We start from the raw sequence: 13,602 nt of genomic DNA, 5'->3' as shown, positions 1-13,602 counted from the left end.
GGCTAGCCCTATGCTTTGACTTAAGGAAGCATTAGAGCTATTATGGTCCTTATTTTGTTTGAACAGAAGATTTTGAATGCTTTTAATAATGTCTAGATTCCTTTTCCAGCCTGCTTAGGGTGAGGCACCTACAAGTCTGGACAGAGAGTGTCTATCATCTTGAGTATAAAGAGGAGAAAAAGGTGAAGAGATTTGGGTGATTTATTGGCATCCCACTATTCCCCTCTTTATTTCTGTATATTTTTGAAGCAAGCTCTAACAAAATACTATTTGGGTTTTTATACTCATTGATTTATACTCTTTTGAAATGATATTTGGCTTGAGTTATAGCGATGTTTATGTGTAGCCCCCGCCCAGGGGGGGATTCCCGCTGATGACCGGCCCTGGGATTCGCCGCCTCGGCCGGCCCCGGAGATACCTCGTGGTCTGCCGAGCGCGGCTCTGTGACAGCCACGCTCAGCAGACCATGTGACTAGAGCAACCGGCCCACCGGGGGATGCCCGATCCCCCGATAGGCCAATCCGCCCCTGCCCCGCCCTAACTTTTCCTGTCTGACAGGAGATCAATGTGAGAGGTCTTGGGCCATTATGGCACCCATTTTCTAGGATTCTTCCCACAAAGGAGGGAAAGAACAACTCTATCGAGGCCATTACTGAAGATCCTCTGCCACAATCCAGTAAAAGAAACTCGCAGCACATTGTAAATGTTCAAAAATAAAATCTTTTTACAGACAAACTTGATTGCAGATAAAATCACAGTAGGTACACTATAGTTTATTGCACATTCAGTTTGAAAAACAAAGTTTATTAAACTTCACAGTCTCAGTCAATATCAATTCTGCACATTCCTGAAGTAGGTACTCTTGGTCAGAAAAACCCTCCCTGGGTGCTTCCTGTTAGTACCTGTACTTCTGGATGCAATTCTCTGGAATCCAGCGGACAAAAAACAGATAATTCTCTAAGTGAGGCCTTTCTCTGAAAGCAACTCATTGGGACTCTTCATTTCAAGGAAGCCTTTCCTCTGGCTCCCTACAACACAAAATCTACTCTGTAACCATTCTTGAAGAAATTACCTCTGGGACAGATGAGAAATCTGGAAGTACCTTCCCTCTTCCATTTAGATCTCTTCTCTGGCTCCTCAGTACAGGTATAGCAATCCATTCTTGGACCCCAAGACAACATTCTTGGACCCCAAGACAACATTTCACTAGTCCTAGTGATGTTTTGGTCCCTAGTTACCTTCCCAGGACAGGAGGCAGGACAGGCAGTCCTCTCCCCCTTGGAAAGACCACTCTCTCTGCAAGAGAGACCCCGAAGAAGAACCCTGAACCCACAAGGGATTTTATTAAAATATTGACACCATCTACCACTCCTACTTTATTCTAACCTCACACTCAGTCAGAAGAGACTCTGAGAGCCACCAGTAAAGGATACTTTTGGCACCCTCTTACATATGTATCCCTCTGCACTTACGCCTCTATTCAGAAAATAAAAAACAAAAGTTTAGACTTTTTTAAAAGAAATAAAAGTAGTAGAAAAATATATTTTCATCCTTCAGTCTGTAGTTTGAGACTGAAATTCTCAAATGAAATTCTGAAATGAAATTTGGCAAAGAAACACTTGTGATGTCTCAGCTGGATTCTTGTGATGTATTTTTTTAATCTTTATTTTTTTACTTTTTAAAGGATTACATATTTATGTCTATGAAATTACATTAGGGGTATACATTTATGGTATTTATTGTGTCAAAGTTTCCTGATATCTTTTTTTAAAACTCTAGGTTCATGTTACAGTTTGTAATGTTTTAGAGTTCCATCTTATTTCCTAATATTTAGATCAAATACCATTAAATCAGGAATCATATATATGTTTGCTATATAATTTGTAAATTATAGAAGCTTTATAAATATGCAAAGGGTTGCTATTGGAAGAGGTAAAGCAAGTGTTGCTTACCTGTAACAGGTGTTCTCACAAGACAGCAGGATATTAGTCCTCACATATGGGTGACGTCAGTGGACGGAGCCCTGCTACGGAAAACATTTCTGTCAAAGTTTCTATAAAGCTTTGACTGACGCTGGCACACTGAGTGCACTGAGCATGCTCAGCCTGCAATTATCCCTGTGACCACAGGTGTCTCCCCTCAGTCTCGTCTTATAGCAAAAAGTGCAAGCGAAACTAAAATAATAAAACGTATGTAGACCTAACTCCGCGGGGTGGCGGGTGGATTTCGTGAGGACTAACATCCTGCTGTCCTGTGAGAACACCTGTTACAGGTAAGCAACACTTGCTTTCTCACAGGACAAGCAGGATGGTAGTCCTCACATATGGGTGAGTACCGAGCTGAGGATGCCCGAGAGTGTACCCAATGCACCCAAGACGTGCAGAAGGTGCAACGTCGGGGGTGGAATTTGGTAAGGAGGGCATCTTGAAACCCTTAACGGGTTGGTGGAAGGATGTTGGGTAGTTAAACCGAACAGAAGAGGAGTAGGCGGACTGGCCAAACATGGAAGCATGCCTGCCAGTCTTAAATAAGCGATAATGGGCTGCGAAGGGATGGAGAGAACTCCAGGTCACAGCTTTACAAATATGTACAAGCAGCACAGGCCAAAGGTGAGTTATTGAGGCTGGTATGGCCCTAACAGAGTGTGGTTACACACGGTGTTGTAGTGAAATGCCTGCTTGTTAGTAGGAAAAAGAGATACAGACCGTCAATTAGGAGGAATAGGTCTGTTTGCCCACTGGAACTCGCAGCTTGGCTTTTGCCACAAGAGGAAAGAGTTAGGTGTAATTCCAATGGAGTGTAGTGCGGTCTGGATAGAATGCAAGTGCACTTTTATAGTCCAAGGAGTGGAAAACCCTCTCGATCTGGGAGAGAGAGGTGTTGGGAAAGTGGGCAGAGTATATTTTGAGTAAGGTGAGATGCTGTCTCTACCTTAAGAATGATATGTAGTTGAGTATGTAAAACCACTCAGTCACGGAGGAATGGCGGGTTGGGTGAGTATGTAACAAGGTGTGGAACTCACTGACCCTGTTGGTAGAAGTGATGCCTACGAGGGAAAGAATTTCCCATTGCAGACTGTTACGTGAGAGGAATGGCAAGGCGCGAATGGGGAACACATGAGTCTTGTAAGCACTAATATATATATATATATATATGTCCCATTCCATAACCAGTAAAATAGAGGCGGCTTAATCAATGGATAACCCATGGTAAGCTGACTCGGAAGGGGTTGAACCGGTAATCGGGTATCCCCACTCCCAAGTGGTACGCCAATTGGAATCGAGGCATACCCATGTAGAGGATGTCTGGGGAGCAGACTCCGAGGGAGTAAGAGAAAAGAGTGGTGTAGAAATAAAGGGGGTAAAACCCCCATTTTTTTTTTATGCGACATGTGGTAAATCATGCCATTTTGAATGGTAAGATTTATGTGTAGAAGGTTTTTGAGATGCTACCAGTACCTGAGAACATCAGTGAATCCATGATATGAGACTGACCTATGAGAAGGTGAATTGGTTATTGGTATGATAGATTGAGAAGTATGGGAAAGCATACTGGTCTCGGCCAGGACGAGGGTCTGAGAACAGTGAACCCCGTCCCGGTGCAGCATAAAAAGGGTGCTGGCTATGAGAGGCATCAAAAGAGACACATATAAGAGGCCTTTGTTGCAGCAAAGGCGTCCATGGGAATGCATTGGAGACATGTGTAGGGAATAGAATCTGTCTACTGTGTGGTTTGATTCAGACGCAGAGGGCAAGTTCAGATGACCTCAGCGGTAGAAGATTTTTCTCGCTACACATATAATCCAAGACCATCCGGGAGGATGGAACTTATGTGGAGAAGGTCTGCTAGTGCGTTCAGTAAGTCTGTTAGATAAGTGGCCCGGGGATGCATGGAGTGAGCAAGGGCCAAGAGTAGAGCTGCACAGCTTCCTAGCAGAGCAGCTAAGATGTTGTGCGTGCTTGTGTGTTGGAAATACCACAATGTCACTATGCTGTCTGTCTGTATGCATAAAGGTTTGCTGCATAGGCAGTATTGTACGGCATAAAGGCATAATTCATGGCTCAAAGCTCCAGGAAGTTAATGTGAAAGTCTGCATGGAGTGGAGAAGACGCATATTGGGTTGAGAAAATGTTAGTTCGAACTCTGCAATCCTGAGTAAATGCAAGCATGAGCAGGACCAATCTAGGTTTTGGCTCTAGATCTGCAATATGGATCAAGGACGATAGCGGTTGAATATCTTAGGTCCACTGATAATTGGATTTCACTGAATCTTACTTATAGCAAAAAAAAAAATTTTTTTTTAACCCATGAGTAAATACATGGTGAAAAAATACCGTGGCCCAACAATGAAAGAATTGAGGGGTTCAGGTTATGGTGTATGCGCGCAGAGACATATAAGAATTTGTCAGAAAGTCTGCATGGTTGTTGGACAGGAAGGTTGTTGTGACTATGGTGTCCAGAAGTGTGCTATATGGGATTTATGGTAGTAAACATGTACATACCTATGTAGTAAACATGTACACCTATGTACATACCACTTGTTCATTGTTTCCTTGTACATATTTTCTCCTCATGTTTCCGTCTTCACCCCCCCTGCCCCCTCCTTTGTCTCGATCACCCCCTCCCCTCCCTCCCCTATTTATCTATTTATTGATCTGTTACTATGTTTTAGGTTACACTATGTTCCTTGTAAAGGCTTTGCCTATATATATCCTTGTTATAAGTTATCTGTAAACCGGCACGATGTGCAAACGGTTGCCGGTATATAAAATTAAATAAATAAAAAATAATAATAAATAAACAGCAATCCCAGGTAGTAGATTTATAGTGAGCCATGAAGAAGGCAGAGGTCCTTGCTTGGGTTGACTGTTGTTATGCAGCTGTCCATGCAAGGAAAAGTGTGAATAATGTTTTACTCCATAGAGAAAACAGCAGTTACTGCTAGTGATGTAATGAAATACCCCAGTTGCCGAAGCTGGTGCAACCGGCAGAGCTTGGGATTGTAATATTGTTGAACCACCATGAAGCACACAGAAAAAATAGAAGAGAGAGAGGCAACCTACTTACTGCGGTATGGAAGCATGGTGACGAGAGATACCATTTTACCTGCACCTTCTGAAGAAAGTTGATATTTCTCAGTTCCAGGATGGGCGGAGAGTAACTTCTTTCTGTTGAAAGAAAGAATAGTGAGATTAAAATTCCCCCCCCCACCCCACCCTCGTGCTTTGAAGCATCCGGGAGACTGTACCCTGAATCTTGGTACAAAGTGGGGTGGCCGCTCTGATATCCGGCAAGTTGAGAGACCAGGAGGTGTCCAACTGGCGGGGCTGACGTAATCAGGATATCATGTAATCTTCCATGGGAGCGTAAGCGGTAAAATTCGTACCCGCATTTGTGTGTGCTATATAAGAAAACGACGAGACCTGTCGCCAGGTATCAAGGTGGACTTGCAATTGAGACAGTGTTTGCTGAATCTTGTGTTTAGCAAATCAGCGAATGCATCTGGAATTTCGGTCCTTAATTAGGAACCAGAAACCAGAGTATTAATCAGTACAGAGTCCCGTTGCTAACAACGGGAGGATGTCCTGATGTAATCCCAAATGATTGGTAGAGAGGTTCTCTTGGTATTGTGTCCAACATAGCTGGCAATAGTGATATGTGACACTAATACGGCTCTTGGAAGGCCAGACGACCTAGAACCTATCGAACCATATGGCCCGGTTTAGAGAACAGGTCTCAATGGGATTGTTGCTGAAGCAGGATTAAAGTAGAGTACTTACCATCCGTCGTGGATCGCAGAAGGATGAACCGGCGAAGATAAATGGTTCCGTGGATTTCAAGAGTCATCGAGGGATAGCCTGGTGGACGTAGACGTCCAACTCAACTCTGTAACCTGGTATGGTGGCGCAGGTACAGAGGAGTCCATGCTGAGCGTGTCTGTCGCTACCACATTAATTTGTGGAGGTACAGAACCCCTCACCAGTGTCAGTGGGGAATGCCTCAGGTACAGGGGAGCCATTATGATTCATGAACCCAGCCCTCTTTGCAGCGGCTCGATGTATCGTGATGCCAGTGCAGAATTCCTTGGAACTCGATCCGATCATTCTGGAGCACAAAGGACTGCCAGCTTGTGTGGAACAGCGGCGGTGGCAGTAGCGATGTTGCTCAGCCCGGGCATTCTCCAGCACAGAGTAGGATAGCACCGATGTGCTGGATGGCGTTAGTGATGGACAATCACCATGTCGGTGACAATGAGTGCCACTGTGCTCAGCCCGGTCTTTCCCCAGCACCGAGGTGGATGCCCTTGCTGTCCTGGATGGCGAATGTTGACGGACTGTCAGCATGCCTGCACTGCTCCTGGCACTATGTAGTGTCATAGGCTGATACGGGGCTGTAGTAAAAACTCCAAAGCATGAAGCACTGTGTTTAGGCGAGGGCATTGCGTGTAGGTGCTATGTCAGTATTGACGGTATCGATGGCGGCATGGAGCGGCCTCAAGGGTATCATCAAAAATATATATATGAAAAAATGTCAATGGCCAGGCAGAGCAACGATAACAGTGACGGAGGCACCAACGGCATCGGTATAGGTATCGATGGCAACGATGTGCCATTGAAGGATCGAAATGACATCGATTGCATCGGAAAATTGATGTCGGCATCGACAAAATCAATGGCTGCATTGATAGGAACGACGAGGACACAGATGGAAACGATGAGGGGTCAACGGCATCTATGGATGGAGATGGGCACCGACGGCATCGGTGGCATGGCCACAGGCGTCAATGTCCTTGATGACATCGACCTGGGCGTCGACGTCCTCGATGGCATCGAACTGGGCATTGACGGCACCGATAGAATCGATGATAGCATTGATGGAATTGACCCGTGCATCAATGGAACTGACCTGGGCATTGATGGCATCGACCCAGGCATCGATGACACCGATGACACAGAGGTGTGCATCGATGGCATGCGTCCGGGCATCGATGACACCAATGGAAAAATCAGCATCATGGATGAAAACATTGACGGCACTGAAAGAATCGATGCGGGGATCAATGGCATCGATGGACCGCCGGGGGAGGGGTGTCGATGGTGTCGAAAAAGGCAGGATGGCCTGGAAAGGGGTACAGATGGTAGTGATGGGGCATCGACTGCACAAAGGTACCGAGGTAAGAATTCGACAGGAGGCCCTGGCGGCAACGGTAACCATGGAAGTCCCTATTCCACTAGCGCTAATAACCAGGCAGAGGGTCACAGGAGGACACTCACAGGCTATGTGGGGCTAACTGTGAAAACATAGGGAGAGGGAAGGCCGCAATTCGGTTGGTAGGCTGGGGAAAGCATAGTGAAGTGACAGGAACCGACCGAAAAACAGGGCATAGTACCCACCGAGTGTCAGTTAAACGAATGCGATGGGAGACCCGCACAGGGAAAAAGCGTTTGTGAAGTAAAAGTTTAAGTGTTTCCGCGAGAAAAAGTTGTGAGACTTTCGCACAGAGCTCCTAACCACTATGCTTACTGCAGAGCGGAAAAAAGAAGACTGAGGGGAGACACCTGTGGTCACAGGGATAATTGTAGGCTGGGCATGCTCAGTGCACTCAGTGTGCCAGCATCAGTCAAAGCTTTATAGAAACTTTGACAGAAAAGTTTTCCGTAGCAGGGCTCCGTCCACTGATGTCACCCATATGTGAGGACTACAATCCTGTTTGTCCTGTGAGAAAATTAATATACATTTGGTTGCTAGATTCTTGTGGTTAAAAACTGAAGTGCCACTATTCAAAAACAATAGTGTTTGAGAAAATATCATTCTAATGCAGCATAATAATTTAAAATTTAGCTAAAAGTTAATATTTTCAAAAATATCTTGAAAAATCTAATAGATTGTCAGGACTGTCCATCATAGCTGCAGTTGGTCATTGCTTCCTGCATCTCCCATCTTCTTCCAATTTCTCCCTAGTTCTGTCCCAGTAACATCCACTGCACCATAATAATTTCTTAAAAGGGATGCCATCTCATTTTTAAAGGGAGCACTTCAGTATGATGTTTGTACTTTTAATAAGGTATTTTTACACTGCTTGTAAATATTGATGGAAATAAACATAGCCAACATTAATCTGTACTATTTTCTTTTAACAGAGTCACATCAACCACAACAGGACTCCCCAGGAAAAAAAATCCTGTTTCTAGAGGATGAAATGTTTAAGCTTACACAGACAGTGCTTAATCTACAGTCTTCCTTAGGAGGAGTAACTGAAAATCTAAAGCATACTATACAGGAAGATGTCAGTAAACTCTTAAGCACATATCTGAATAATGTTCAATGGTCCAGCAGTGCCCTTGGCAGTAAAACTGAAACTGTTCCTGTGCCTGCTCCTTCTGGTGTGGAGGACAAGGATGAAAGAATGAAAGAGATTCAGTTGGAATTAGCTGAAGTCAAAGAAACTTTGAGGAGCAGGACTGAGAAGCTAGATGAACTGAATGGTAAAGTAAATGGCTATGAGAATCAACTCAAAGAATTTCAGGAAGTGTCACGAGGACCAGCAGTGACACTGCCTAGTGTAGACAGATACCAGGCTTACATAGATAGGAAATTTGAATCTCTAAGACATGAGATGCTAGAAGGAATTGAGAGAAAAATGGCAGATTTGAAAAACTCTTGTGAATACAAAATGGCTGATGTTCAACAACAATGTGAAGACCATGAAACTAGTTGCTTAGGCATGATAGAGCTGCTAAGAGAAAAAGAAACAAAACTTAGGAATGAAATAAATGGTCTCAGAGTTCAGATGCAAGTATCTACAAATCACACTGGTTGCTGCAGCAACAGCAATGATTTAAGTCCACAGATGAAGACTTTGGATCAAAAGATTGACAGAGTTGCAGAAGCGAACAGAATTTTAAATACCAGGTTAGATAATGAAATGGAACGCCTTACTAATTTGAAGCTTGAAGAGATGTTTGCTGAAAGATTGGATGACCTGCATGCCAAGATTAATATTTCAGAAAAGAATGCTGAAGAACATTGCTACTATATTGACGAAACTCTCAGAGGGCTTATTGCAAGAGAAGTAGAGGGCATCAAAGACCTTCTGGATAGAAATCTGCAGTCACTGGAAGATAGATTTGGCATTACACTGTTAGAGATTGCTAATACCACATCCTCTGATGGATTCCTTTTTGGTCAAGAACCTACAACCACAAATAAGAAACTCACAATTGAGATGAAGGATCTAAAGAACAAACTGCAACGCATTGAGAGCATCTGTGAGAATGAATGCCAGTCTCCAGCTAATGGACAGGAAGAGAGTGAAGGTAATAGCTACCATAATAAGTATCAATTACTGCTTCTGAAAACTGAGGATAACTCTGCTCTCTTGAAATCGTTAAATAATACTATACACAACAAATTTAAGTCCATTGATGACAACACACTTGACGTTCAAACAATACAGAAAGATTTAGCCTCACTTCAATTCATTCTAAGTAACATTGACAAAGATGCAAAATTACTACAGAATGAAGTTGGTAGCTGTAAAGAGCAGATTCTGGATATTAATTCTACATGCAAAGAGACCCAGCTTGACATTTTCAAAACAGTTGAGGAGATACAAAAAACTGTTTTAGACCATGCATCACCTCTTGTCCCTGCTAATTACTGTAACCAGTTGGAGCAGAGGCTGGACATGATAAACAGTCAGATCGCTACTGATTTGGGAACATGCAAAGAAAACACCCAAGACATCCAGAAGGAGGTCACAGATGTTGACATCCGAGTATCTCATGTTGAGAAGGTGTGCAATAAACTTGACTCCATCTCTGGCAGTTTACAGAGGATAAAAGAAAGCTTGAACAAGCATGTTACCAACCTGTGGGACTGCATTCATCAGCTTAATGGAACTATTAAATCACATTCCAGTGATATATCTGAGCTCAAGGATTCTGTCCAGTTGTTCCATAGCCAGGTCACTAAAATTGCCACCAGCATTCAAGATCTCACAAAACTTCAGCCAGTTAAACGTAAGTCTCTTTTGCTTGCATTTGTGTTTCTTTTTGCATGAAATGCTTACTTAGTGGGACCCCCATTTGGGTTGTTAACTTCATCCAGGGAACTACGGCTCTAGGCATATTTGAGGAAAACTGCATTTCTTACATCCTCTGAACTCTGGTGTGCCAGGAAGTTGCAAGGGTGACCACCAAAACCATAGCAAAAAGATGCACCACAAATCAATTGCCATCAAGTGGTAGTCACTCCATTCACTACCATTCACTATTGGTAGCAAGGAGGAAAAATAAAATAGCAGAAGTCCAACTGTTGTTCAAAATTAAATTCTTTACTGCACTTTGAAAATAGGAAACCAGTCTTAGTATGGTGAACATTAAAAACAGTATAAAAAAATGTAAAAATCAGAAAATTCATAGTTTCCTGGTCCATTTTGTTCCTTCTAGTTGGTCTCCTCCCTGCTGAACCACCATCCATGCTTTAACAACCCTTCCCCTTGGAGGGTAGAGTAACTGGAATGCAACTCAAGCATAAACAGGGCAGAAGATAGATAAATCTCCAAGCTCAAAAATTAGACCCCAATATCCACACTGGTCTAAGAAAAATCCCATAGTAAGTCCAAAACTATCACAGTCTCTCAAATTCTCTTCACTGTTGCCTTTGACTTACAGCTTGGACAGAAAGATTAATCATCAAGCATTGCTGGAAACCAGGAGGTGGTGGTTGTGGTGGGGAGTCCTTCCTTCCAGACTGGTTAAAATCCAAAGCTTTTTAGCAATCCACACTGTTTCCTTTTCTTCCTTCTGATATATATATATATATATATATATATAAAAAGGGGGGGGGGGGGGGGTAGGGCTATGACCACAACAAAAATCCCACTCCAACTTCTTTCTCTCCTTCCTTTTCTACTCCAGACCAGAGGGAACTAACCAGGGACCTCTTAAAAAAAAAACCTCTCCTCGCAGCACCAGGTTCAGAACCTCTGAATTCTGATCATGCTCCAGGGGGGGGGATTTATAACCCACTGAAGCCTCCCACAAAAAGGTGGGGTTAAAGCTATGGGAGGATGCCAAATATGCAAAAGTCTCCTCCAGCCGCCCATGCTGGAAATATATATATATATATTGAGTGACCCTTCTTTGGAGAAAAACAGGCCAGGGTCACACTTAGGAAAATACACATGCATTAAAAGAGTTCTGAAAGATTCTCTCAGGACAGAGCTAGGGTTTTGTGTTTGGAGGAAGTCAGCCCCCAGGTAATGCTGGGCAAGTGAGTGGAATGTTTAGTGGGAGTTCAGAGGATCTCTCTCATCACATCAGTCATTTCCTCCCATTTCTCTCAAAATCTCCTTTCTAGCTCTCTCACTATCTTCTGTCAGTCCTTTCATGTCCTCTCAAGCATTATTCTTCCTCTTTCACATCACCCTGGGTCTTTTTTGTTCCTCTCTTTCTCTCTATGCCCAAGCTTTGTGAAGGAGCAGAAAGAGCAGTGAGTAACTCCCCACCTACTTGCTGAATTTTAGATATGAGGAAGAAGAATTAAGTCACTGGTCAATTATGCACATAAACAATTGTTAAATGGATAAAATCTGTTTTTTTTAATCACCACTATTATTCTGTCTTTTCTATGCTTTCTTCTTCTCTTTTCCTGACTTATATTTTCTCTATCTTTTCCTTTTTTTCTCCATTCTCTTCATCTCTCTTCCTTACCTCTTTTGTTTCCTCCGTGATCTTCTTTTCATTTCTCTCACCTTTCCATCTCTCTTTCTCCCACCTCCATTTTCCCTCTACTTTTCTCTCTCATCCTCCAACTATCATATTATTTTCCCTCTCAACCATTCATATCACACCCATCCTGTTCCCAGTTTTCTCCCGTCTATTACCCCTTACACCTTAAACCTTCTACCTCGTCATCTGTCTTTCCACCCATTGTCCATTCCATATTTTCATCTCTCTCCCATGACCACTCTAGCTACTTTATGCATTGTTTCACAATATCTCTCCAAAGTCTTCTTTCATCTGCCACCCACTCACCTGTAGTCCTTTCATGCCCTTCATCTCCTTCAACCATGACCCTTCCAGCTCCTTCATCTCTTCCCACTATTCCACAGAATCATAGAAAACATTGGCAAATAAAAACAATTTCGTTTACCCATTCTGCCTATTCGTGCCTGCCTACTATGCTGCCACAAATCTTATTCAATCTTTGATCGTCTGCCTCCCTTGACCTGCCACAAAGGTCCCTTTGTGTCTGTGCCAAGCATGCTTGAATTTTCATCACTGTTTTGGCTCCTTTCAACTTGCTAACAAGTTTCTTCTCCTTCCTTTTGGGCTATTGCCGCAAGGGCAATGTCTCACTTTTTAGCCATGGTTGCATTTCCAGAGTGGAAGAAAAATGGAACCGGCAACTAATTGGAGAGACACAGGTCATACTAAGAAGGTTTAACTACGTCTGGATTCTTTGATATGCTTAGGAAGCTGAAGTAGTATGGACTCCCATTGCTTCAGTACCACTGGGATACAGTGGTTTTTCATTCTCGTTGGCTGTACTTTAGGGGGTCTGATGTTGCAACACTGGAAATGTTGATTAAAGATAGTATGGGTTTGGTAGAACCATTTTCCAAAGTTTTGAAACAGGCCCAACATTTTCAACAGTCTCTCTAAGTTCTGAGTCAGTTCGAGGTACTTCTTCCCTGCTGCCCAGCAAGCCACAGACTTCTAGATCCAGGGAGACTGATCCGCAGCATTCCTGTCTTTCTGATGTCCTTTTTTTTTTTTAAAGTCCTACCCTATTTGAAATTCCTAGGTGAGGCTGGGTTTTGGAAATCAGGCCCTTCCACTCAACCAGACTCTACTCTTGGGACTCTTCTAGCTGCTCCAAAGAGATTTTTTTTTCTTAACTGTTTTGCTACTTTCCCTGGAGCAGTGACAGAGCAACCTTTGCAGAATTATTTGCCCTGTTCACCCTTTTTCTCATATTGTTTGGTTTATTTCTTCCTGTGTGGGGTATGCCCTGTCACAGAAAGTCAAAATCAGGGCAAGGGGGATTTACAGTTTTCTAGCTCACCATTGCTGACTGGAAATTTCATGCTAGTAAGTAGGCACCAGTGAGCCATGAGGGGTCAGGAAGCAAAAAGTACTTTAGTCCAGTATTGCAGTTCCCACTTCTGCTTGCAGTCTTTTTTCTTATCAGTTGGAATGATACTAATCAGGGAGTAGCAGTGCTGGAGAAAACCACTTCCTGCCTTCCTCCCATGGCTTGTTTGTGCTGGAGAGTGGCGTTGTGCTACACCTAATAGCAAGTGAGGAGGCAGGGGATCAGAAGAAAGAGCCTGCATGAGGCATGAACAGGGTGGCCTGAAAAACAGAGAGAGAAAAAGAATACATAAAAGAAGGGGGAGCAGAAGAGAGAAAGGAGGAGAGCAAGGGGACAAGAGAGAGAAGGAGGGCGGGGGAGGGCAGAAGAGGGAGAGTAAGCAGATGGAGATCAGAAGAAAAAGAGAGACCGAAAGCAGGAGTGCAGAAGAGACAGAGAACAAGGGAACACTTCAGCTTCACCCCTTGTAGTTAAATGGCAGTGATATCTCAGGATTGT

The 13,602-nt window shown here is 43.4% G+C and overlaps 1 protein-coding gene across 1 annotated transcript in view; it reads left to right on the top strand.

Moving 5' to 3' along the window:
* The window catches only part of EMILIN2 (elastin microfibril interfacer 2), a 175,666-nt gene that overhangs the window by 133,133 nt on the left and 28,931 nt on the right, over positions 1 to 13,602 (top strand). The window contains exon 4 of the mRNA XM_029591081.1: positions 8,142 to 10,022. Coding sequence (XP_029446941.1) covers positions 8,142 to 10,022 — 1,881 coding nt within the window. The remainder of the gene's footprint in view (positions 1 to 8,141; positions 10,023 to 13,602) is intronic.

This window comes from Rhinatrema bivittatum, chromosome 2 (assembly GCF_901001135.1).
Source record: "Rhinatrema bivittatum chromosome 2, aRhiBiv1.1, whole genome shotgun sequence".
NCBI classification, from domain to species: Eukaryota; Metazoa; Chordata; class Amphibia; order Gymnophiona; family Rhinatrematidae; genus Rhinatrema; species Rhinatrema bivittatum.
Note: the sequence above shows the minus strand (reverse complement) of the source record. Positions and strands in the feature narration are given on the sequence as shown.